Source organism: Saimiri boliviensis, chromosome 5, assembly GCF_048565385.1.
Source record: "Saimiri boliviensis isolate mSaiBol1 chromosome 5, mSaiBol1.pri, whole genome shotgun sequence".
In the NCBI taxonomy this organism is placed as follows: Eukaryota; Metazoa; Chordata; class Mammalia; order Primates; family Cebidae; genus Saimiri; species Saimiri boliviensis.
Window position 1 is genome coordinate 3663315 of NC_133453.1, and position 25905 is coordinate 3689219.

At 46.5% G+C, this 25905-nt stretch overlaps 1 protein-coding gene across 5 annotated transcripts in view; it reads right to left on the minus strand.

Annotated features, from left to right (window-relative positions):
- Window positions 1-25905, minus strand: part of SCLY (selenocysteine lyase) — a 44236-nt gene that overhangs the window by 16846 nt on the left and 1485 nt on the right. For 2 of the 5 annotated variants that reach the window (XM_003936754.4, XM_010347246.3), the window contains exons 2-7: window positions 22527-22639; window positions 16244-16344; window positions 14004-14184; window positions 1862-1989; window positions 1487-1651; window positions 405-511 (exon numbers count right to left, since the gene is read on the minus strand). In XM_003936754.4, the coding sequence (XP_003936803.4) occupies window positions 405-511; window positions 1487-1651; window positions 1862-1989; window positions 14004-14184; window positions 16244-16344; window positions 22527-22639 (795 nt within the window). The remainder of the gene's footprint in view (window positions 1-404; window positions 512-1486; window positions 1652-1861; window positions 1990-14003; window positions 14185-16243; window positions 16345-22526; window positions 22640-25905) is intronic. The other 3 variants (XM_010347249.3, XM_010347250.3, XM_010347247.3) reach the window with 2 other exon arrangements.

Sequence of the window (25905 nt, forward strand, 5' to 3'; positions counted from 1 at the left end):
ACATAGAGGGGACACAGGAGCTATCAGAAAGAAGACCGGGGTGCTTCCGTGTGGCCCTGCTGATCCCTGAAGTTAAAACAGCAGCAGGCCTCAGCTACGAAGGGTCCAACAGTTCCTTCTCCAGTGGGCTGGGCCAAAATTACAGGGGGAATTGGATGCTTTGAAGCAGTTAAAAGAAACGGAGATTCCCTTCATTGCTTTCAATCATTTCCAGAGAGACTGCAGGTCCCGTGAGTCCTCAGCGTAAAATCAGTCAGTGTAGCCAGCTGTGTCAAAGTAGCAGCATGGACTCTGCTACAGAGCCCCACGAGACAAAGAAACGGTGCCATGGTTCTTTACAATGTCACTGCTCTACAGACAGATGACACGGCCAGTAGGTCTGAGACTTTCACTTTCTGCCTTACCCTGGCCTGAAATTCTGTTCTTGTCCACCTCCAAACAGCATAGGGTAGAGAAGGGTACATTCACCAAGTCCTCGGACATAAAGTGCGCCAATCCTGGGACCATAAAACTGGAAGGAAAAGTTAGCCATTTATTCAACCAGAACTTTCCAACGACCTACTCTGTATACGTGCTAAGTGCTTAAGGCACACAGCAGATATACTCTGCAATGCACAGTCCTGCTGCTTCCTTGTGGTGCCTCTACGTGCCACCGCTTTTGACAGAGAGTCAGAAAAGCCTTAAGGGGGAGGGTGGAACCCCAGCCTAGGAGGCAGCGCTGGTGCGGACGCGTTCCCAGCTCTGCGGCAGGCAGAGCTCCCCCGCACATCCTGTAACAGGACATGTAAAAGGATCTCAAATCGTAAGAATCACAGGTAAAAAGAAAAAGAGAAGGCATACATAGAGGGGCTGGAGCCAGCGCCTGCCCAGGGCTTTTCCTGCAAATGATTCCATGCTCCCAATGGACACAATGCGAAACTCAAGTGGCACACTGTCAGGCCAGCACAGACATGCCTTTGGAAACCAGCTGAGGACTGTGCTTCAAAACTGAGTACTAAAAATATTTCAGGCCCTGGTTAGTGGCCAGAGGATGTGCAAACTTTTCCAAAGGGTCTTTACTGTTAACTGTTTTCCCCAGACCCCACCTTAAAGATGGTTGCTGAGCTGTTGCTGAGGAGCTGCATCTGGATTGAGGTGGAGAAAACAACCATTTCCTGAACCCACACCTTCCGCCCCACGCCCTCTGCAGAGACACCTGCTGCCTGGCCAGACCCTCGGCCTCCCTCTCCCTGCAGACCCCAATGTCTCCTCCCCTAGCTTCGCCTACCGCCCCAACCCTGCCCCATCATCCCTGTCACGGCATTCGTCCTGGCACGCTGGCCATGTGGGGCTCCCCCCTTAAAGCTCCTGAGGACAGAGATCCCGGGTTGCTCCTCACAGTGCCCCCAGCGCCTGGCTGACAGTGGGCAGTGAGGCTTACGGGACCGAGGACTGAAGAGCCACCTGCGCAGCAGGCTCCGCCCAGAGGGAAGCCTCTGCCACATACCTTGTGCCCCACGATTGTAAGGAAGTCCACGCCCAGCTCCTGCACATCCACGCGCCGCTTCCCCAAGGCCTGTGCGGCATCCGTGTGCACAAGGATGGGAGGCAGCCCGGCTGCTGCCCGTTCCTGGTTCAGGGCTCTCATGCGCCGGCTGATTTCAGGGACGGGCTGACGGGGAAAGGAGACAGTTGAGTATGCTGCTCCGATTTGATGAAAACAGAATGAGAGAAATCAGGAGTAGGGAGCACAGGCCGAGTGTTATCAAACTGAACAGAGAAATGGCAGAGGCCAGAGCTGGGAAACCTGAGACACCACGAGATTCGAAGCCCCTGTTCTTCCCCATGAGCTCTCCTTAAAGGGAAACAGAGGCCGACTCACCATGACGACGCCGGTCTCGTTGTTGGCCAGCATGATGCTCACGAGGCGCGTGGTCGGGCGGACGGCTGCGAGGATGTCGTCCACCTCTGCCTGCCCGCTCGCCTTGGACACCGGGACGAAGGTGACTGCTGGGAAACAAACACAAGTGCCCAAGTGAGCTGCACACACGGATTCCTCTCGAAACTTCATTCCAACAGAGCTTAACCAAACTGTTTTCCGCAACTATCAAAGCCATTTCCTGTCCAAGTTCAGAAGACGATAAAGAACATAAGCCGCCCGTCAGCGCTGTCCGGCGTTTCAGTGGGAACGCGTCTAACGCGGCTGCGGGGAATCTGTGTGGTGGAACCTACATGCCTTTCTGCTTCTATGGGGCCCAAAGGGGAAGCGGCAACAGGGACACAGGCTCTTGCTGTAGGCGAGTGTCCTAGCGCACTGCGCCTCACTGCCAAGTGCTCGGCACCGGGCCAGTGCTGACGGAGCTGCTCCTGTGCACCAGATGATCCATCTCCTACTGCAGATGGAAAATGGGCAGAGGTGACTACATTGTTCAGCTCTAGTCCTTTTAGTTTAAAATGGTGAAAAACAAATGTATCCACTGCCTGCTCAGGGTCCTACTGAAATGAAAGAGTAAACAACTACTTCTCAGAGTAAGAATCAAATCAAAACAACATCAACAAAGGGTATTTGGCCAGGCGCAGTGGCTCACTTTGGGAGTAATTTGGGAGGCAGAGGTGGGCAGACTGCTTGAGCCCAGGGGTTCAAGACCAGCCTAGGCAACATAGAGAGACCACTGAGATCATGCCACTGCACACCAGCCTGGGTGACAGAGTAACACACTGCCTTAAAAAAAAGGGAGTGGGGAGTGGTATAAAGACTAGCAATTTGGAGGAGTCCCTAAAATGTAGAAAGACGATGGCATTAGATTAACAGGGAAAAATCACTGAGAACACTTAAAGGCAAATCTGAAAGGATCCAGTGGTCACCCAAGTACAGGGTGGACAGCGGGAAGCGCAGGGCAGGGGCCAACTACCAAGGCCAGCAGAGGTCCCAACGTGCGAGCCTCAGACCGAGACAGCGCCGCATGCCCAGAGAGGAATGGCAGGCACAAGGCGGGCTCCCCGGATGGGGGAAGGGGCTCAAAAAGGGGAAGGAGACTGAGGTATCTGCTCGGCGACTCAGAGGAGCAAAGCAAAGGCAGCTCCATCCAGGGAAGCCACAGAGAAAAGTGGGCGGGGTCTTCCGGGCTTACCAGGCTCTGCTGCCACCACCTTATGCAGAGCCCACCGTGGGCCCTCCCTTCCTAAGAGACACCTCCTCGGGAAATGCATTGAGAATTGGAGATGAACCCTCCTTAGCCCCTACATCAAACAACGAAATGCTTCATCCATTCACAGGGACAATCCAGGATGCCCCAAGCCCGAGGAAGAACCAGGATGAACAGGTAAATGACTGATTGTAGATCACACAGAAGCAATCCCAGGGCCAAGAAAACTAAAAAAAATTCTAACTGATATCTTCGGAGATATTCAAGATGTTCAAGATACTTAGGTTCTGCAGAAAAATAATTATGTTCATGAAATAAATGTCCATTATCAGCCTTTCATTTATTCAACTATAAAGAAATAATAATTAAAACATAGTTACAAAATAAAATGTAATTATTTTAAAACCTAACCATCATAAAGCTTAACCATAAAAACATATTTGGCCAAAGCAGACTGAAAAGAGGAGGAGAGGGGATAACGGACAGGTGCGCTCATTTCCTCCTCTCCGTCAGCGACTCATCATCTCGCAAGTTGATAATTTAGGAAATCCAGGTTAAAATACAGTATTTAAAAAGCAACAGGGGAGGAATGGTTTCCAGAATGGTCAAGGCATGCCACCTCCTCCCTCTCCAGCACAGCAGCCACAACTGGTGAAACAATCAACCACTTACAGTCGCTGGAAATTACAGCCTCAGGGCACACAGCAAGTGAAGAAACATTTATTCAAGAAAATCAAGGAAATCTAGATGAGAACAGTGAGTCTATGGCACCTGAGCCCATCCAGCTCAGTGTGATGCAAGCTCCACTCAGCTGGGCATTGCCCGCCAAGGGATTCTCTCTACCCAGGCACCGGTTAAGGGCTACGGCACAGACGGGCAGCTGCCGGCACCTCTCACCCCACCTCCCAGGTCCAAGTTGCAGGGGCTAAGCTCCAGGAGGGGGAGGCCGGGAGGTGGGGCTCTCTCCCTTCCTCCAGCCCCCACCACAGTGGGGAGGCTCTAGCACAGGGGTCGCAGCCCAGGTGGCCAGGGCTGGTGCACTGACTGCCCTCACTCCAGAATAGATGAGCTGAGAAGCCCACAGCTATCGCCTTTACACAGCGCTCTGCCTGTAGTGTGCGTGTGGAACAGGGGCACTCGGAGACAAGCGGGCGACAGGCCCTGCCCCACTCTCCAGGGAAGTGACTGAGAGATTTTGCCAAGGGTGAGATAGAACAAGGAGTTCTAAAGCTCTCTGCAAAAGAAGTGACTTTATTCAGAACAGAGTGTGGGGAAGTTCAAGCCCAAGGGTGGAGACCCAGATGGCAACTGAGAAGCTGGTAGTTCAATGACAGCAAAAAGCTAAACCGCAGGCCAACCAGATTACCAGAGAGATCCAGGGAAGATTCTAAGAAGAGCCCTCCAGGGTGAGAACAAACTCCCAAGACTTCACAAAAATGATACTGCGAAGGACCCCAGATGTAACCAGGTTAGACTCTGGAGGAATTTATGCCCCAGAGTGTTGTCAAAAATAACAGAGCCGTCAGTTCACAATTAGGGGAGCCTAACAGCCAGGCAGACAGCTGAACAGAGAAACCAGGGACAGGAACAGCCAAGAGAGTCCCTCTTGCCCATTGTCACCTCGAGTGAGCCAGTGAGCGTGCACTTGCCAAGGCTGCGCCACTTGCCAAGGCTGCGCCCTGAGGCTTGTGAAGTCAGAAGCTTCACGATGCCGGGAAAACATACCTCATTAAAACAGCTCAGCCAGGCCACCAGACAGACAAGCAAGCAACAAAAACTACTAGGGCAGACAGGAAGAGGGGAATCCGTATCCAGGGTCTTTAAAATATATGACCTGACAAGTACAGTTTTCAACAAAAAGTAACAAGATGTGCAAAGAAACAGGAAAGCGTGGAAAAGCAGGAAAAAAGGCAAGTGACAGAAACTGCCTGTGACCATGCTTAAAGAGATAAAGAAAAGTATGATGACAATGGCTCATCAAATAGAGTCCTCAAGATAAATGAGAGAGAAATTATGAAAAAGAACCAAAAGGAAATTCTGGAGTTGGAAAGTACAATTGATATAAAGAATTCACTGGAGGGGCTCAACAGTATATTGGAACTGACAGAAAATACATTCAGTCCACATTAAGGTAGATTTACAGAGATCATGCAATCCAAATACAAGAGAGGAAAAACATGAGAAGGACAAACAGAGCCTCAGAGAAATGTGGGATACCATAAGGCACCAAATATGGAAAACAGTAATAGCAGACGGGCAGGAGCAAAAGAAAGGGGCAGAAAACGTCTCTGAAGAACAATGGCTGAAAATGTCCCAAATTGATGGAAAACATTAACTGACATACCCAAAAGGCTCAATGAATTCCAGGTAGGATAAAACACAAAGACATTCACTCCCAGGTAGGATAAAACACAAAGACACATGATAATGAAAATGTTGAAAGACAAAGACAAAGGAAATGTATTGAAATTAGCAGGAGAAAAATCACACGTCATATCTAAGTGAACTCCAGTAAGATTAACAGTTGAACTCTCAACAGAAACAATGATTAGATGGCCAGTATGCTGATATTCAAGTGCTGAAAGAAAAAGAGTCAACCAAGAATCTTATATCTAAAAAAACTATCTTTCAAAAATGGTGGCAAAATAGAGATTCCAAGATAAACAAAAACAGAGAAAAGACATTGCTAGTAGCCTGCCTGCCTTATAAGAAATACAAAAGGAAGCTCCTCAGGCCAAAAGCAAGTAACGCCAGGCAGGAATGTGAATCCACATGAACAAAAACAAGGAGGACAGCAAAGGGAATTATTTAATTATAAAAGGCAGTATATAGCCAGGTGTGGTGGCAGGTGCCTGTAGTCCCAGCTATTTGAGGGGCTGAGACAGGAGAACTGCTTGAACCTGGGAGGTGGAGACTGCATGAGCTGAGATTGTGCCACTGTACTCCAGCCTGGGTGACAGAGAGAGATCCCATCTCAAAAAACATAAAGGAAAAATACAGTAGTGTAACTGTACATTGTTTCTCTTAACTGATTTAAAAGCAACTGTATAAAATAACACATATATAATTATGCTGTTAGGGCCGTGACACACAGTATTTGATAATAGCACAAAGGAGGTGGGAGAGAGCAGAACCATCTTGGATTAAGGAAAGGACACCAGATGGTAATGCAGATCCATGGAACAAATGAAGATCATGTGAAAAGGCAGCTAAGAAGGCTACTCGAACACAATGTATAAATATATGCTTGCTCTTTCTTCCCTTAGCTTCCTTAAAAGACAAAAAATTGGCCAAGTGCAGTGGCTCATGCCTGTAAGCATTTCGGAAGGCTAAAGCAGAAGGATCACTTGAGCCCAGGAGTTCAAGACCAGCCTGGGCAGCATAAGGACACCCCGTCTGCACAAAAAATAAAAATTAGCAGGGTATATTGAAATGTGCCTGTAGTCCAAGCTACTAGAGCGGCTGAGGTGGGAGAATCACTTGAGTCTGGGAGGTTGAGGCTGCAGTGAGTTGTGACTGTGACACCAAACTCCAGCCTGGGTGACAGGGTGGGAACTTGTCTCAAAACAAACAACAACAACAACAACAACAAACAAACAAACAAAAAACAGACATGAAACTAACTAAAATGATATTTGTGGCTGGGTACAGTGGCTCATGCCTGTAATTCCAGCATTTTGAAAGGCCAAGATGGGCAGATCACTTGAGGCCAGGAGTTCAAGACCAGCCTGCCCAAATGGAGAAACCCTGTTTCTACTAAAAATACAAAAATTAGCAGGACATGGAAGTGCACATCTGTGATCCCAGTTACTTGGGAGGCTGAGGCACAAGAATTGCTCAAGCCTGGGAGGCGGAGGTTGCAGTAAGCTGAGATTGTGTCACTGCATTTCAGCCTGGGAGACAAGACTCTGTCTCAAAACAAACAAAAGATTTCAAGTCATAACATCATAACTAATCTTTCACCTTAAGACACTGGAAAAAAAAGGAGCAAACCAAACCTAAAACAAGTAGAAGGAAAGAATAACCTATTTATGCCTAGTGTTCCATTATTGGGACACTAAGCTTGTGGGAATTATTTATATCCTACTGCTCAAGGTTATTGTCAAATTTTTCGCACACATAAAAGTATAACCTCTATTATTAATCTTTGGCATAAATGGCTTAATAAAGATTAGAGTGGAAGTTAATAAAATAGAGAATACAAAAATAATGGAAAAATCAAAAGTTAGTTCTTTAAATAGAGTTTTAAAAAAGATAAATCTTCAGTTAAATTGACCAAGAGGAAAAAAAGAATAAAATTACTAAAATCATGAATGAAAGGGATATATACATCTTAGAGAAATAAAAAAGGATTACTAGAGTCTACAATAAACAATGGTATGTCAATAAAATTAGATAACGAATGAAATGCACAAATTCCTAGAAGTACACAAACAACCAAAAATGACTCAAAAGAGATAGAGAGCCTGAACAGACCTATAAAAAGTAAAGAGACTGAATCAGTAACTTAGAAATTCTCCACAGAGAAGCCCATGCCCAGATGTTGCCACTGGCAAACTCTATTGAATATTTAAAGAAAAATGAATACCAAGTCTTCACAAACCCTTCCAAAAAACAGGAGAGGAGGGATCACTTCCCATGATTTATATGAGGCAAATTTAACCCAGACACTAAACTAGACAAAGACATCACAAGAGAACTACAGACTAATACCTCTTATGAATACTGACAGAAAAGTCTTCAGCAAAATACTAGTGGACAAAATCTAAAAACATATGAAAAGGATTAAATGGTGTAACATCCAAAAATCAGTTAAGGTAATACAAAATTACAAACAGAAGAAAGAATAAAAACTCACACGATCACCTCAATAAATGCAGAAAAAGTGTTTAACAAAATCCAACACCCCTTTCATGATAAAAACACCCAACAAACCAAACACAGAAGGGAACTTCCTCACCCTGATAAAGGGCATCTATGAAAAATCCACAGCTAACATTATACGAAATTATGCAAGAATGAATGCCTTCCCTTACAATTAGCAGCAAGATAAAGATATCCACTTTGGCCACTTCTACTCAACATTGTACCGGAGGTCCTAGCCAAGGCAATTAGACAAGAAAATAAAATTAAAGGAAAACAGTTGGACAATAAGAAGTAAAACTATCTCTATTTGTAGATGATATGACCTTCTATATAGAAAATCCTAAGGAATCCATTAAAAAAACAATTAAAACTAACAATTAGGCTGGGTACAGTAGCTCATTCCTATAACCCCAGCACTTTGGGAGGCCAAGGTGGGGGAATCATCTGGGGTCAGAAGTTCAAGACCACCCTGACCAACATTGTGAAACCTCGCCTGTACTAAAAATACCAAATTAGCTGGGCAAGGTGGCATATGCCTGTAATCCCAGCTACTTGGGAGGCTGATGCAGGAGAATCGCTTGAACCCAGGAGGCAGAGGTTGCAGTGAGCCAAGATCACTCCATTGCACTCCAGCCTGGGCAACAAGAGTGAAACTCTGCCTCAAAAAAACAAAAACAAAAACAAAACACAATTAGAGCTAATAAATTCAGCAAAGTTGCAGTACACAAGAATAACACACAAAATCAACTGTACAGTGTGGAGGTTAGAGGTGCGGACTCCTCATGTAGTCGAAAATCTGTGTATAACTTTTGATTCCCCTAAAACTTTTTTTTTTTTTTTTTTGACATGGAGTCTCGCTCTGTCACCCAGACTGGAGTGTAGTGGTGCCGTCTAGGCTCACTACAGCCTCTGCATCCCAGGTTCATGCAATTCTCCTGTCTCAGCCTCCCAAGTAGCTGGGATTAAAGGTATGTGCCACCACCAGGCTAATTTTGGTTTTTTAGTAAAAATGGGGTTGTGCCATGTTGGCCAGGCTGGTCTCAAACTCCTGACCTCAAGTGATCTGCCCCCCAATGGGCCTCCCAAAGTGTTGGGATTATAGGCATGAGCCACCACACCCAGGCAGCTCCCCCCAGATTTAAACAACTAATAATCTACTGTTGACTAGAAACCTTACTGATAATGTAAGCAGTTGATTAACACAAATTTTGTATATTATATATATTATATGCTGTATCAGGCGTCCCCAAACTACGGCCCGCGGGCCGCATGTAGCCCTGAGGCCATTTATCCGGCCCCCCGCCGCACTTCAGGAAGGGGCACCTCTTTCATTGGTGGTCAGTGAGAGGAGCACAGTATGTGGCAGCCCTCCAACGGTCTGAGGGACAGTGAACTGGCCTCCTGTGTAAAAAGTTTGGGGACGCCTGTGCTGTATCCTCACAATAAACTAAAGAAAAAATACTAAGAAAATCATAACGAATAAAAAATATATTTACTATTAATTAAGTGGAAGTAGATCATCATAAAGGTTTTCATCTTCATCATCTTCACATTGAGTAGGCTGAGGAGGAGGAAGAAGAGGGGTTGATCTTGATGTCGTAGAGATAGTAACAACAGGAGAAAATCCACATATAAGTAGACCTACATATAAGTACACCCACATATGAGTAGACCCACAGAGTTCAAACCTATGTTGTTCAGGGGTCAACTACATTTCTATACATTAGCAATGAACAATCCGAACATGAAATAAGAAAACAATTCCATCTACAATAGTATCAAGAGAATAAAACACTTAAGGATAAATTTAACAAAAGTGCAAAACTTAACCCTGAAAACTGCAAAATTGCTGGAAGAAATTAAATATGAAGACATCACATGTTCATGGATTGGAAAACAATACTGTTACAGTAGCAATACTGACCAAATTGATCTACAGATTCAATTCAATCCCTATCAAACTCCTAGCTAGACTTTTTTTGCAGAAATTAACAAGCTGATCCTAAAATTCTTTTGAGATTTCAATAGAAGCAGAATAGCCAAAACAATACTGAAAATAACAAATTTGGAGAACTCCTACTTTCCAAAACATAGTACACAGCTACAGTCATCATAATGGTTTGGTACCAATCTAAGAATAGAAATACAGGTAAATGGAATAGAGTTAACAGTCAAGAAATAAACCCTCATACATTGTGGTCAACTGATTTTCAATAGGGTGCCAAGACCACCCATGGAAGAAGAGTCTCCTCAACAAATGTGCTGGAACAACTGGATGTCCACAGGCAAAAAAAGTCTATTTGGACTCCTCCCTTACACCACACACAAAATTAGCTCCAAATGTACCACAGATTCAAATGTAAGAGCTAAAATTATAAAACTCTTAGAAGAAAATATAGGAGGCCAGGCACGGTGGCTCATGCCTGTAATCCCAGCACTGTGGGAGGCTGAGGCAGGTGGATTACCTAAGGTCAGGAGTTCAAGACCAGCCTGGCCAACATGGTGAAACACCATCTCTACTAAAAATACAAAAATTAGCCAGGCATGGTGATGCACACCTGTAATCCCAGCTACTTGAGTGGCTGAGGCAGAAGAATCACTTAAGCCTGGGAGACGGAGGTTGCAGTGAGCCCTGACTGTGCCATTGTACTCCAGCCTGGCCGACAGAGCAAGACTCCGTCTCAAAAAAAAAAAAAAAAAGGAGTGCATTTTCATGACCTTGGGTAGGACAAAATCTTCTTAGATATAACACAGGGAACAACAACAGAAAAACAGACTTCATCAAAATGCAAAGCTTCTGTTCCTCAAAGGATACATGAGAGGAAAAGCAAACCCACAGAGTGAGAGAAAACAGTTACAAACAATCCATCTGACAAGGGACTTGGATCGTGCATACATAAAGAACTCTTACAACTCAGTAAAATGACAAGTAATTCAATTAAAGTAGGGACAATTAATAATAGACATTTTTCCAAAGGAGATATATACAAATGGCCAATGAGTACATGAAAGATGCTCAACACTATGGCTGTCAGGGAATTGCCAATCAAAACCAAAATGAGGTACCACTTTACACCTACTAGGATGGCTATAATCAAAAAGACAGGTAACAAACGTCAGCAAAGACATGACGGACCTGGAACCCTGTTACACTGCAAATAGGAGTACTAACTGGCGAGGCTACTTTGGAAAGCAAATCTTAAGGTTAAACAGAGTTACCTTAAAAGTTGTCAGATAGTTACCACATGACCCAGCAATCCCACTCAAGTATAAACCCAAAAGAAATAAAAACACACCAATACACTAAAACATACTTACACAAATGTCACAACAGTCATAACCGCCAACAAACGAAAACCACCTAAAAGTCTATCGACTGACAGACAAAATGTGGTACAGATATACCATGAAATATTATTTATCCATAAAAAGGAATTAAATGCTTTACATGTGACAACAGGGGTGAACCTTGAAACTTGTGAAATGGAAGAAGGCTGTCACAAGGACCACGTTCTAAGATTCTACTCATAGAAGAATGTAGAATAGGGAAATCTACAGAGACAGAAAGTAGATGAGAGGTTGCCTAGGGTGGAAGGAAATGAAGATTTACAGCTGACTGGTACAACGTTTCTTTTGGGGCTGGTGAGAATTTTCTATAACTGAGAGTGGCAATGGCGGCAGCGCGCAGTGACGACACTAAACACTGCTGAACTGTACACTGTAAGTAGGTAAATGACAGCTCATTAAAGCTGATCTACAAAGAAGATGTGTGGAGGGAGAGGGAGTGCGAGGAAGGCTGATGAGGGCCCAAGTCCTCATTTTTACACTGGGGATGCTTGTGTTGATAAACCAAGAACTGGGGGTTAGGTGTTTAAGTTATTTAGCTTAAACTGGAAGGGATTAAAATGGTAATATCCACAATAAAAACTCAAGGCAAACTGTAATAGTGGTTGCCTCTGCAGAGGATTAGGGGCAGCTCAGGGAAAACTGACTTTTTTTGGAGACAGAATCTCATTCTGTCACCCAGGCTGGAATGAAGAGGTGTGATCTTGGCTCACTGCAACCTCCGCCTCCCGGGTTCAGGTGATTCTCCTGCCTCGGCCTCCCAAGTAGCTGGGATTACAGGTGCCCACCAGCAAGCCTGGCTAATTTTTTTTTTTTTTTTTTTTTCAGTAGAGATACGGTTTTGCTATGTTGGCAAGGCTGGTCTTGAACTCCTGACCTCAAGTGATTGCTTGCCTCGGCCTCCTAAAGTGCTGGGATTACAGGTGTGAGCCACTGCATCCAGCAGACTTTTTACTTTATACTTTTCTATAACATTTAAACTATTTTCATCACACGCATGTCTGTTTTTTTTAAATTGCACAATTTTAAACAAAAGGTTAATTACAACGGTAACTAATCATGGTGTATACTAAGTTGCCCTTCTCTGTACTGGTAAGACAGGGAATAAAAGGTACCAGAAAAAAAAAAGTACCAGGAAAAAAAAAAAGGTACCAGAAACTAGCAGTATTTAAAAAAAAAAATTAGATCATTTTAAAAAGTGATTAAAAAATTAAATCTTGGCATCTAAATCTTTATTTTATTTTATTTTTATTTTTTTAAATAGAGATAGGGTTTCACCATGCTGGCCAGGCTAGTTTTGAACTTCTGACCCCAGGTGATCCGCCCGCCTCAGCCTCTCAAAGTGCTGGGATTACAGGCGTGAGCCACTTCGCTGGGCAGCATCTAAATCTTTCGTGTGAATATGTTCACATATGGGCAAGCATTCAAGTAAGACCACAAAGAGAATGCTATGTCATAAAATTTTTCTTTTTTTCCCCCAAGATGGAGTCTTGCTCTGTCTTCAGAGCTGGAGTGCAGTGGCACGATCTTGGATCACTGCAACCTCCGCCTCCAGAGTTCAAGCAATTCTCCTGCCTCAGCCTCCTCAGTAGCTAAGACTATAGGCACGTGCCACCAAGCCCAGCTGATTTTTGTATTTTTAGTAGAGACAGGGTTTCACCATGTTGGCCAGGCTGGTCTCACTCCTGAGCTCAAGTGATCCGCCTACCTTGGCCTCCCAAAGTGCTAGGATTATAGGCATGGGCCACTGTGCCCCGCCCAAAAAATTTTTTAAAAAAGGCTTCATAGTCAAACCAAGCAGTTTGGCCACAGTCCCTTAATCTTTAAGACAAAAATATTTTCTTTTTATTCATCTTCAGGTTTCCAGACAGATTACACAAGAAAGCTCAGGCCGAGAAGAAACTCTGTTTCAAGGACAGTGTGGGTTAAGTGGCTGCCCTGCTGTTACATGCTAATGGTCTACACCTGGTGAACATGTCACTCCCTTTTGAGACTTCCTATGACAGGAAAACTGAAAGGTGGCTCTATCTGTGCTGTCTGACAGCCACAGGGCCACAGCTGCTGCAGCGAGCCTCCTCCTCCCCCTGCAGCGAGGCCCCTGCTGCACCGGGGCACCACCTCACTCCGCTTTTCCACGCACAGCGAGGGGCTCGCTCCATTGGCGCTGAGATCAGGTGCAGCAGCTCACTTATTCTAGCCTTCACACCTGAAGTTTAGGTCTATCTGATCCTTTCCTTCATGGAGAGTGGGAGCTGAGATTTTATGATGAAAACCAAATAAAGACAAGCATCGTTTGTTGATTTGCAGGTGTACTATTTAAAGGTTATTTATTATATACAAGTTTCAAATATCACTCAGTTATACAAACGGCTAGTTCTACATATTGATTCTCAATGTTTTTCCTAAGGGAGAGTTTGGCCACACTTGCCGACCCCTCTGTGGCAGCTGGCCTCTGCAGTGAGGGGCAGCCAGGGAGCCCAGGGTAGTGATGGGCAACTATTCACCAAGGCACCAGGGCCTGGCTCCCCCATCAGAACCAGAGTCACAGTGAGTGGCACACTGAAGCGACATCTCCACGGCGGATCCCAGGCTCTGCCCGCAGCTCACTCCCTGCCTGGCAGCTGGAGTTCAGCAGGCTGGTCCCAGGCCCACCCGGCACTCACTCACCTGCCGCTTGTTCTTCTGCCAGGTGCTCCAGGGGTAGTCGGATGGAGTCGTGTTCCACAGAGGAAGTGATCAAATGGGGCTTGGCCCCCTCTACTGGGCTGTGGTGCACACCCGTGTCTCCCTTTGAGGTCTGGTTGACGTGGAAATGTTTCACCACAGAATGGATTACTAAATTATTTGACTGCAGAGATACAGCAAAAAAAGCATTTACAGAAACTGTTCTGAGGTAAGGGTTGGAATAACAATTTCTGTCACCTCATTTCTTTTGTGGCTAACATCAAAAAAGCTTCAAAGAGCCGGGCGCGATGGCTCAAGCCTGTAATCCCAGCACTTTGGGAGGCCGAGGCGGGTGGATCACAAGGTCCAGAGATCGAGACCAACCTTGGTCAACAAGGTGAAACCCTGTCTCTACTAAAAATACAAAAAATTAGCTGGGCATGGTGGTGCGTGCCTGTAATCCCAGCTACTCAGGAGGCTGAGACAGGAGAATTGCCTGAACCCAGGAGGCGGAGGTTGTGGTGAGCCGAGATCGTCCCATTGCACTCCAGGCTGGGTAACAAGAGCGAAACTCCGTCTCAAAAAAAAAAAAAAAAAAAAAAAAGCTTCAAAGAAATCCAGCTTCCTGAACTGTACCTTTTGAAAGATTTGGGGTTTTCCAACATTTAAAAACTTGAGATTCATTTCCACTCAATCATGTCTGTATTATTGTTAAGCAGTATTTTTTTTTTTTTTTGAGACGGAGTTTCGCTCTCGTTACCCAGGCTGGAGTGCAATGGCGCAATCTCAGCTCACCGCAACCTCCGCCTCCTGGGTTCAGGCAATTCTCCTGCCTCAGCCTCCTGAGTAGCTGGGATTACAGGCACGCGCCACCACGCCCAGCTAGTTTTTTGTATTTTTAGTAGAGACGGGGTTTCACTATGTTGACCAAGATGGTCTCGATCTCTCGACCTCGTGATCCACCCGCCTCGGCCTCCCAAAGTGCTGGGATTACAGGCTTGAGCCACCAAGCCCGGCAAACAATATTATTTTTAAAAAATTTATATAAATGTGTTGGTATAAGTGCAGTTTTGTTATATGCATAGAATACCATGAATCTGAGGCCGGGCACAGGGGCTCACGCCTGTAATCCCAGCACTCTGGGAGGCTAAGGCGGGTGGACCATGAGGTCAGGCATTGGAGACCAGCCTGGCCAATGTGGTGAAACCCCATCTGTACTAAAAATACAAAAATTAGCTGGGCATGGTGGCGTGCGCCTGTATTCCCAGTTACTCGGGAGGCTGAGGCAGGAGAACCGCTTGAACCCAGGAGGTGGAGGTTGTGGGGAGGCAGAGGTTGTAGTGAGCCGAGATGGCGCCACTGCACTCCAGCCTGGGCAACAGAGCAAGACTCTGTCTCAAAAACAAAAAAGAACATTATGAAATTTTAAATTTTATAATCTGCCATAAAGAGTATTTTGTGCAGCCGCCCACTACTGGCGGGAGTATAAACGGGTACAACCTCTACCGTGGGCCCTTTGGCACACCCCCCAAGTGAGGCCTGTGACCCAGTAATTCTAGTTCTTGTACTTCTTCCGACAGCTGTGCCCACAGTGAAGCAAAATGGTGTGTCTAAACGGTATTTATTAATACTAAGTGCAGCACTGTTTGTTACAGCAAAACCTTGAAAAGCCCTTAAATATCTATCAATTAGGGATGAAAAGGAATGATTCCAGGGCAAAAATGATGGAGAAAGCTTCCTATGGAAATAACAAGTTACATATTACATTACAAAAATCCTAGCAGCTACCTGAAGGATACACAAGAATTATCTCAAGGTAACATGCAACACAGCAAGACCACACACTACTCTTTTCTTTCTGAGACAGGGTCTCACTCTCTTGCCCAGGATGGAGTGCGGCAGTGTGATCACAGCTCACTGCAGCCTTGCATTCCTGGGCTCAAATGATCCTCCCACCTCAGCTTCCCCAGTGGCTGGGACTACAGGTGTCCACCACCACACCCAGCTAATTTTTTTTTTCTTTGTAGAGATGAGGTCTCTCTATGTTGCCCAGGTAGGTCTCAAACTCTGGGGCTCAACCAACCCTCTAACCTTGGCCTCCCGAAGTACTGGGATTACAAGCATGAGCCACCACACCTGGCCTACTCTTTTTTTAAATGAAAATGTAGCAGAAGGGAAGCACTTTCTGTGTGTTTCATCATAACTCACAGCTGAAAGAATGTAAGCGTGTTTAGAAGCTTTACCTCAGTGCCCCCGGAAGTGAAGATGATGTCTTGAGGTTTCCCACCAATCATCTTCGCGAGGCTCTCCCGAGCTGCTTTTATAATATCTTTGGCCTTTCTTCCTTGAAGGACCGAAAAGGAAATTCATCAGTGTTGCTTCACCAAGCCCAATCAACACACCTGAAAGGACAGCCTCATACGAAGGGGTGAGAGAGGTCTGCGTGGGCTGTTCGAACACAAAACCTGCCCCCTTAATGTGAGCGCAGCAAAACGCCACAACCTAGACGCAACCCAGCAAAGGGGCAGCTGTGACAGCAGCGAACCAGTGACCAACTCCATGAGACCCAGAAACAAGTACAGGAGGCTGGCTAAGACCCCCACGTCCCCCAAGATGCGGCTTCCTTCTTACCAGATGCTAGAGGGAGGGAAGCTGTGGCCATCTGCCTTGCTTCCCAGTCATCAGGACAGGAGAATGAAAGGATGGAATGAGTTGCAAACAATAAAAATCAGCAGATGCAGAACTCACAACTCAACGCAAAGTCCAACGCCATTATCTCATTCCGCATGTCGCCCAAGGCACACCTTGGCTGCACAGGTTACTATCTCAGGGGCACACCTGCTTTCACACAGGCTATGCATCTGGCCATCACCCAGTTTCACTGGCTAGAAGGAAAACACAGGGGCCAAGCTTGATGGGGCAAAGACAGACAGACCCTGGCATGGGAATTCCAAAAGTTTCAGTGGCCATTATTAGTGTACACGCCAGGAGTCCTCAAACTTTTCTGACCAGTCTTCTTGTAAAAAAAAAATAATAATAATAATTGAGCAGCCACCACCAAAACATATACTAATATATCACAAAACATCATTAAAAAAGAGAAATACAGAAAGCTCAGGTAAAGTAACTTTAAGTAATCCTGCCACCCCTTCATGCCACTGTGTAGATTCAGTTTTAAAAGCAGTTTCCTATACACCTAAGGCCTATGGTGTTTAGGAAAAGCCCATCGTTTTACTTGGTGACACTAAAAGTCACCTAATAAACTGTCACCCTCATGCCTCTCTCAGCCTTCCTTCTCTCAGGATAACGGTTTGGCTGTGTCCCCACCCAAATCTCATCTTAAATTGTAGCTCCCATAATCCCCACATGTCATCGGAGGGACCTGGTGGGAGGTAACTGAATCATGGTGGCAGGTCTTTACCTTGCTGTTCTCATGACAGTAAGTCTCATCAGATCTGACGGTTTTATAAGTGGGAGTTTCCCTGCACACGCCCTCTTGCCTGCTGCCATGTAAGACGCGACTTTGCTCCTCTTTTCCCTTCTGCCATGATTGTGAGGCCTCCCCAGTCATGGCGAACTGTGAGTCCATCAAACCTCTTTCCTTTATACATTACCTAGTCTCGGGTATATCTTTTTTTTTTTTTTTTTTTTTTTGAGACGGAGTTTCACTCTTGTTGCCCAGGCTGGAGTGCAATGGCGCGATCTCGGCTCACCACAACCTCCGCCTCCTGGGTTCACGCAGTTCTCCTGCCTCAGCCTCCCGAGTAGCTGGGATTACAGGCACGCACCACCAGGCCCAGCTAATTTTTTGTATTTTTAGTAGAGACGGGGTTTCACCATGTTGACCAGGGATGGTCTCAATCTCTTGACTTCGTGATCCACCTGCCCCAGCCTCCTAAAGTGCTGGGATTACAGGCGTGAGTCACCGCGCCCAGCTCGGGTATGTCTTTATTAGCCGCATGAGAACAGAATAATACACTCGGGAAATGGCAACTCCATGCCTCAGCAGCCCAGGGCAAAACCGTGGGCTCTTACCCTTCTCATTCCCTGCCATTAATCCACCAGCAAATGCTGTAGGCTATGTTCAAAAGACGTTCTGAACCTGACTCCTCTCTACCGCCCAGCCACCAACCAAACCAAGGCCACTGCTGCGATGTTCTCCCAGCAGGTCCCCCAAAGTCCATGGACCCCACCAGGGTCCATTCTCCACAGAGTGGACGAGGCAATGTCTCAGAAACCCAAATACATCTTGGGCAGGTGCTGAATACAAAGAAAGGGCTCGGTCAGTGCTGCTCATGTCAGCGGTTCCCAGAACCCCAAGGCGTTCTCACAAGGTCCACAAAGTCAAAACTGTTTTCATGCTGTTACTAAGACATCATCTGCCTTTTTCATGCTCCTTTTCTCACAGGTATACGGTGACACTTCCAGAGGCTTCCAGCGCTATGACGACATGGCGACTGCAGAAGGTGGGATGGGGAAGTCTGAGCACTGGCTGTCTTCCAGCAACAGGCAGTAAGGAGACTTCCACCTGACAACAGTGCCATACTCACTAGGTCTCTTACGTTTTGCTGAAGATAGCTTATTTTTCATAAAAAGGTATACATGTAATGAAAGTATTACTATTTTAAACAAATTGCTAAATGCCTAGTAAACAAAAGCTCCCTGGGGCCCTTCGTCATTTCTGCATGTAGAGGGGTTGCAGGAATCCCGTCACCCCTTGCTCTCCTCCGAGCACACTCCTCTCACTCCCAGGGACAAGGACCCGCACAGACGCCTCCACGGCCCTACACAGTGCTGCCCGCCAAACGTCTCAGACCCCATCCTACCGCCCCACAACTCTCTGCAGCAGCCACCTGGGCCCATCCCCTGTCACTACCCACACCCTGAGCTTCTCGACTGGGCAAATGCCAGGTCCGGGAGGGGCCTCTCCGGCCAGCCCGTGCTCCAGCCCCTCCTCTCTGTGGTACTGCCCCACAGTCCCCCCACCCCAGGACGGCTCTTCACTCACACACTCAGATTCGTTGATTTGTTCTTTGCCTGTTCCCCGCCCTGCACCCTGCTAGAAGGGAAGCTCTAAGGGGCAGGTGCTGCATCTGTTTCTGTCCCCTCTGTCGCAGCCACAGCGTAGCGCATGCAGTGCTGCTGGAGCCTATGCGACCTCACACCTCCCCAAGCAGGGCCTGAGTCCCTGGCGCGAGAGTCCAAGTCTCACAAGATCTCACAGAGCTGCCACCTGAGAGCGTCAGAAGACATGACTGGCACAGGCCCTAGAGCACTGCTGACTGCAGGGAGCGGGGGCATGGTGAGCAAGTCCAGAAGCCACAGCTGAAAGAGCTGGGACCCACGGCTATCAGCTAAGTGACCCGTGGACCCCTAAACTGCCCTGAGAGCAGATGCCTCACCTGCAAACCTGAAACAAAAGCCTTGCCTGCCTGCCTCACAGCACTCACTAAGAACACACGTGGGAAAGCACCACAGAGCTCACCCACGGCACAAACTCCATGGCACTGTCCCAGCCAACTCCCAGTCAAAGGGCGCTCGTCTGGAAAAGCACAGATGACTGGGACGGGGACGCCAGGGCACACCTCAGGACAGCATGTGCTTCCTATTTCAACGCGAGGACAGGAGAGGCCCGACAGAAGCTGGAGGGAATCCAATGTTTGCAATTAACACACAGCTAAAATTTGCCTCAGAGTTTAAGAGAGATGTCTTCCTAAACCTTGGATTTGGTAAACATCTATTTTCATAACACTATGCATGCCAATTATCGATAAATTTTAGAAACAGGAAACAAAAAAGAAAATCCCCCAAACCTCCCACGATTCCCCTCCTCAAAGATAACTGTCTTGAGTGTATTTGGAGTGCTGTCACCTGTGCTGGGCAGCCAGTCGTCCTCACCGCCCGTCTCCCTGCCTACCATGGTGGCAGGGCCTCGGTTCCAACTGGTCCCAGCTGTTCAGAATTAAGCCCCTGTGTCCCAACACTGCAATGACACGTGGCCACAGGGCCAATTGCTAGGCCAAATGACACACAACTCCCAGAAGCACCTCGGAGAACTCGAGCCCTCCTGTCTCCTCCCGACACGTGGGACTGGGACATGATGGGTTGAGCTGGAGCAGCCATCTTGACTTTGAGGGTCAAGGTGAGTGTCAAGAGGATGGAAGAGGAATAGGAACAGGACAGAAGTCAGAGCCCCTGATAATAGTGGAACAGTGGACAGCTACAGTGGCTGGCGCCTGTAATTCCAGCACTCTGGGAGGCCAGGGTGGGCAGATTACTTGAGACCAAGAGTTCAAGACCAGCCTGGGCAAACCAGTGAGGCACTGGAGGAGCCACATAGCTGGCCCCAGGCTGAAAGAAATGAACTGCAAGCTGCTTAAGCCACCGCCGCTCTGGGTGTTCTCCGTCTCACAGCAAAGCTATCTAATACTTTTCCATGCTTGCCCACACACAAGGTTTTCTCTACCAGGGGAGGTGGGAGGGGAAATAATAAAATCATTTTGCACATCCCTTTTAATAACATGCTTTTTTTTTTCTTAATTTTTTTTTTTTTGAGACTGAGGGCAGTGGCGCCATCTCGGCTCCCTGCAGCCTCCGCCTCCCAGGTTCAACTGATTTTCCTGCCTCAGCCTCCCCAGTAGCTGGGATTACAGGTACATGTCACCACGCCTGGTTAATTTTTGTACTTTTAGTAGAGATGGGTTTTCACCATGTTGGCCAGGCTGGTCTCGAACTCCTGACCTCAGCTGATCTGCCCACCTCGGCCTCCCAATTGCTGGGATTACAGGCGTGAGCCACCACACCCCGACAATAACATGCTTTTTCTACCTGAGCCAGATTCCAATATTTTCTGGCTAGGTCATGGCTAGAGTCCACACCACTGCTTTCGCAGGGTTCGGTGCTTCCTGTGGGCTCCAACATGCTTTATTATCTACCCGCAATTCACAAATCCTGAGCTTATTTCCAGTTTTTTTTTTGCTATTATAAGCAAGACTGTGATAAATATCTTAGGTATGTAAAATCTTTCCCCACATCCTCAACATTTTCCTTAAAATAAATTCCCCTCTAAGACTTTAAATAATAATATTGTTTAAATAATATTGTGAAAATAATTAAACCACTCTATGATAAATTAATTTTCTTTTGCATTTCTGAGTAGCGACAGAAAGTGAATTGCCACATTGTTGAGTTTATGGTTTGTGATTTGTGGAAACCTACAAGCCACCGCCAGGCTTCACTCAGGTCCAGAACAGGATTTCTCCCTGAGAGCTATTCCCGCACTTTTCATGAGACAACGTCTGTCGTTGGCATTTAATTATTCTCCATATTTTCAAGTTTAATACATCAGAAAGTTGCCTTTTACTATAGGAGGGACTGGATACAAGGCAATGTGCAGAAGATCAGCCAGAACAGACCAACGAACAAGCCAACAGGTAAGTTAATGAGTGACCAGCATCTGAGCTGAAAGGCTTTGTTATTAAGTTGCTGTGAAACTTTTAATAAGCACATGGATATGAGAACATACTAAACTCTGTAAGTTGTACACGAATGTTACTAAATTGTATGGCTTGGCAATACTCTGAATTTATTTTAGTTCATCATAATCCACAATTAACATAGTTTATCTTAATTATTCCTAATAAACATTAAATAAGAAAGGTAAGACTTGAGCTTGCTCATCTGTCTGAAAAGCAGATTCGAACTCTGCCGTATAGCTGACTTGAAGCAAGGTATTCTCCAGAACGTCCAATTTAACGCTCCACATCACAAGATTAAACAAATAAGAATATTCATAACTAAAGTAATAAGTAATTTTCATTTTTAAAAAGGGCCAGGATTGTATGTTGTCCTGATGACCTAAAAGACCTATTTTGCAGACTCTGTAAGGATTGACTGAGTTAGATCCGTGAAGTGTGCAGCAGGTACGGACTGCTACTAACTCTCAACAGACACCGTTCTCATCTGGGAAAGGGTGAGGACAGCATGTTAAAGATTAAAGAGCACAGGGTCAGCCGGGCGCGGTGGCTCAAGCCTGTAATCCCAGCACTTTGGGAGGCCGAGGCGGGTGGATCACGAGGTCAAGAGATCGAGACCATCCTGGTCAACATGGTGAAACCCCGTCTCTACTAAAAATACAAAAAGTTAGCTGGGCATGGTGGCGCGTGCCTATAATCCCAGCCACTCAGGAGGCTGAGGCAGGAGAATTGCCTGAACCCAGGAGGCGGAGGTTGCGGTGAGCCAAGATCGCGCCATTGCACTCCAGCCTGGGTAACAAGAGCGAAACTCCGTCTCAAAAAATAAAAATAAAAAATAAAATAAAATAAAATAAAGAGTACAGGGTCAGCAAGGCTCAGGTCACAAATGTGAACTTCTCAGAAAAGAAACTATCAAAAAAGTACAGCTCAAGATTTGCAGCTAACAGAAATCTGTTGAAAACAAAGCCATCACATGTGGGTATGCAACTGCTCTAAGAGCGCCCTGGCCCCTTATCTCCCATCTGTGAACATGTGCGTCTTCTAGAATTACCTGCTGGATAAGGACTGCTGGGATTTCCCCAGGCTTCCCACATGGCCTCGGTCACGGCCTGGATGACTTCTGGCTCCAGGGGAGTGGTTGCATTATAGTCCATATAAACCTTCCTGAAGGGAAGAAAGACACCCATTAAGGAAAGGAGATGCCATACGGGAAATACAGCTGCTCTATGTCTATGCTGTTGGCAGGGGCAAATGGTGTAAAGGGCACGGCGGTCCTCTGCAACGGGCATTGCAGGTGTCCCCAAGCCGCACTCAGGCACCTCCAGATCTGCACTACTTAGGGAAAATGCACGCATAATTTCTAATGATCTGGTTTTTGCCAATTTCTTTTATAATTGATAGGATTTGTTGGTCTGTTCTGGCTAATCTTCTGCACGTTGCCTTGTATCCAGTCTCTCTTATATTAAAAGTGAAATTTCCGATGTATTAAACTTGAAAATATGGAGAATAAATGCCGATGACCGGCATTGTCTCATGGAAAGTTTGGGAATAGCTCTCCAGGAGAAATCCTGTTCTGGACCTGAGTGAAGCCTGGCGGTGGCTTGTAGGTTTCCACAAATTACGAACCATAAACTCAACAATGTGACAAATCCTAAACCTTTCATTTAAGTTTTCAAAATTTCTTTCTAACAGGGCGCAGTGGATTGTACCTGTAGTCCCAGCCACTGGGGAGGCTGAGGTGGAACGACCACTTGAGGCCAGAAGTTTGAGGCTGCAGTGGGCTATGATGGCACCTATGAATTGCCACTTACTCCAGCCTGGAAACATAGCCAGACCTCATCTCCAATAACAAACATTTTTTTTTTCTTTTTTTTTTTTTTTTTTGAGACAGAGTTTTCACTCGTTACCCAGGCTGGAGTGCAATGCAGCGATCTTGGCTCACCGCAACCTCCACCTCCTGGGTTCCGGCAATTCTCCTGCCTCAGCCTCCTGAATAGCTGGGATTACAGGCATGTGCCACCATGCCCAGCTAATATTTTGTATTTTTAGTAGAGACGGGGTTTCACCATGTTGACCAGGATGGTCTCGATCTCTTGACCTCGTGATCCACTCGCCTCGGCCTCCCAAAGTGCTGGGATTACAGGCTTAAGCCACCGCGCCCGGCTTTTTTTTTTTTTTTTTGGAGACAAGAGTTCTGCTCTTGTTGCCCAGACTGGAGTGCAATGGTGCATTCTTGGCTCACCACAACCTCCACCTCCTGGGTTCAAGCGATTCTCCTGTCTCAGCCTCCCACGTAGCTGGGATTACAGGCATGTGCCACCACGTCCAGTTAATTTTTTGTATTTTTAGCAGAGATGGGAGGTTTCACCATATTGGCCAGGATGGTCTCAATTTCCTGACCTCGTGATCCACCCACCTCGGCCTCTTTTCAAAGTGCTAGGATTACAGGTGTGAGCCACCACGCTCAGCCTAGAACAAACATTCCTTCTACCCCCTGGTAGGATTAATGGTGTGCTGGGCCCAGATTACCCATTTGCTGCTGTAAAGGGTGGATCCATGGCCTCTTCCTTACGGAAGGAGGGAAACAGCTGTAGATTCCCAAGGGAATTTTCCTGTCTGCTGTTTTGACTTCATCAGAGGTGTGCCTTATTTCCCCACACCCGTTTCTGCGATGGTCTGTGGGGCCTGTGGTGACCTGCGCTTCTCCCTGGGGCAGGTGAACTTTTGCCCCAGACCTTGCACTTTCAGTTTCTTTGCCCAAAAAGACTATGTCCTGCCCCCACTTTGCTTTTTTAGGTCTTTATTCCAGCTTAGTCCTCTTGTGAGATCCCTGCCCTGCAGCTCTGTTTAAAACTGCAGCTGGCCTGGTGTGGTGGCTCACCTCTGTAATCCCAGCACTTTGGGAGGTCAATGCGGGTGGATCACTTGAGGTCAGGAGTTTGAAATCAGCCTGGTCAACACGGTGAAACCCCGTCTCTACTAAAAATACAAAAATGAGCCCTATTTGGGAGGCTGAGGCGGGAGAATCACTTGAACCCAGGAGGCGGAGGTTGCAGTGAACCGAGATCATGTCACTGCATTCCAGTCTGGGTGACCAAGTGAGACTGTCTCAGAAAAATAAAAACTCGGGCCGGGCGCGGTGGCTCAAGCCTGTAATCCCAGCACTTTGGGAGGCCGAGGCGGGTGGATCACAAGGTCAAGAGATCGAGACCATCCTGGTCAACATGGTGAAACCCCGTCTCTACTAAAAATACAAAAAAATTAGCTGGGCATGGTGGCACATGCCTGTAATCCCAGCTACTCAGGAGGCTGAGGCAGGAGAATTGCCTGAACCCAGGAGGCGGAGGTTGCGGTGAGCCGAGATCGCGCCATTGCACTCCAGCCTGGGTAACAAGGGCGAAACTCCGTCTCAAAAAAAAAAAAAAAAAAAAAAAAAAAAAAGAAAAAGAAAAACTCCACAAAACTGCAGCCACCCATGTCCCTCCTGCCTCCTCTGCCTCCAGGTCCCCTTCCCTTCTTCCTTTCCAGGCAGCAGCGTCATCTGACACACTGGACTTGTCCCCTTACTGTCCATCTTCACAGAGTGACAGAAGTCTGGCTCCATTGGGATGTGGGCTTTTTCTCACTGCCCTGTCATCAGTGCTGAAGCCCATGGCTGCCACACAGCAGGGCCCTGATTTTTATATGACTAAATAAAGGCCACAGGAAGTACAAATTCCCTGAAAGATCCCTCACTTAGTAAAATTTATCTGTATATCTTTTTACTAATATCCAAAACCTTTGGAAGCCTTTAGAATATGTAGTAGTAGTACTGCCTGATATTAATTGACCTCGTTTTTAAAGAAACAGTGCTTATACCAATCCACATGAAAACCCAGATACAATGACTATGGAGGTTAAGCCACAGAGTGTGGACGGATGTGCATTAGTTGTAATGAAGCCTCTTTTCTGTTCAAAATCACTCAACAGGCCTGGTGCAGTGGCTCATGCCTATAATCCCAGCAATTTGGGAGGCCAAGGCGGGTGGATCACCTGAGGTCAGGAGTTCAAGATCGGCCTGGCCAACATAGTGAAACCCCACTAAAAATACAATAAAATTAGCTGGGCATGGTGGCACGCACGTGCCTATAATCCCAGCTACTTGGGAGGCTGAGGCACAAAAATCACTTGAACCAGGACGGTGGATGTTGCAGTGAGCCACTGCACTCCAGCCTGGGTGACAGAGTGAGACTCTGTCTCAGTTAGGAAAAAAAAAAAAAATCACTCAATAGGTACAAGGCTTTGGCAAGTTTGATTCGCCATCCTCCAGCACCCTGGTACTAGTATTAATAGCCCCAGGAATCTCCCAGCCTGGCTTGACTTTGCATGTGTCCTGAAGTTTGTTTTTCTTTCCTATAAATAAGCATCCAAAATACCCCAGGCTAGCTAGT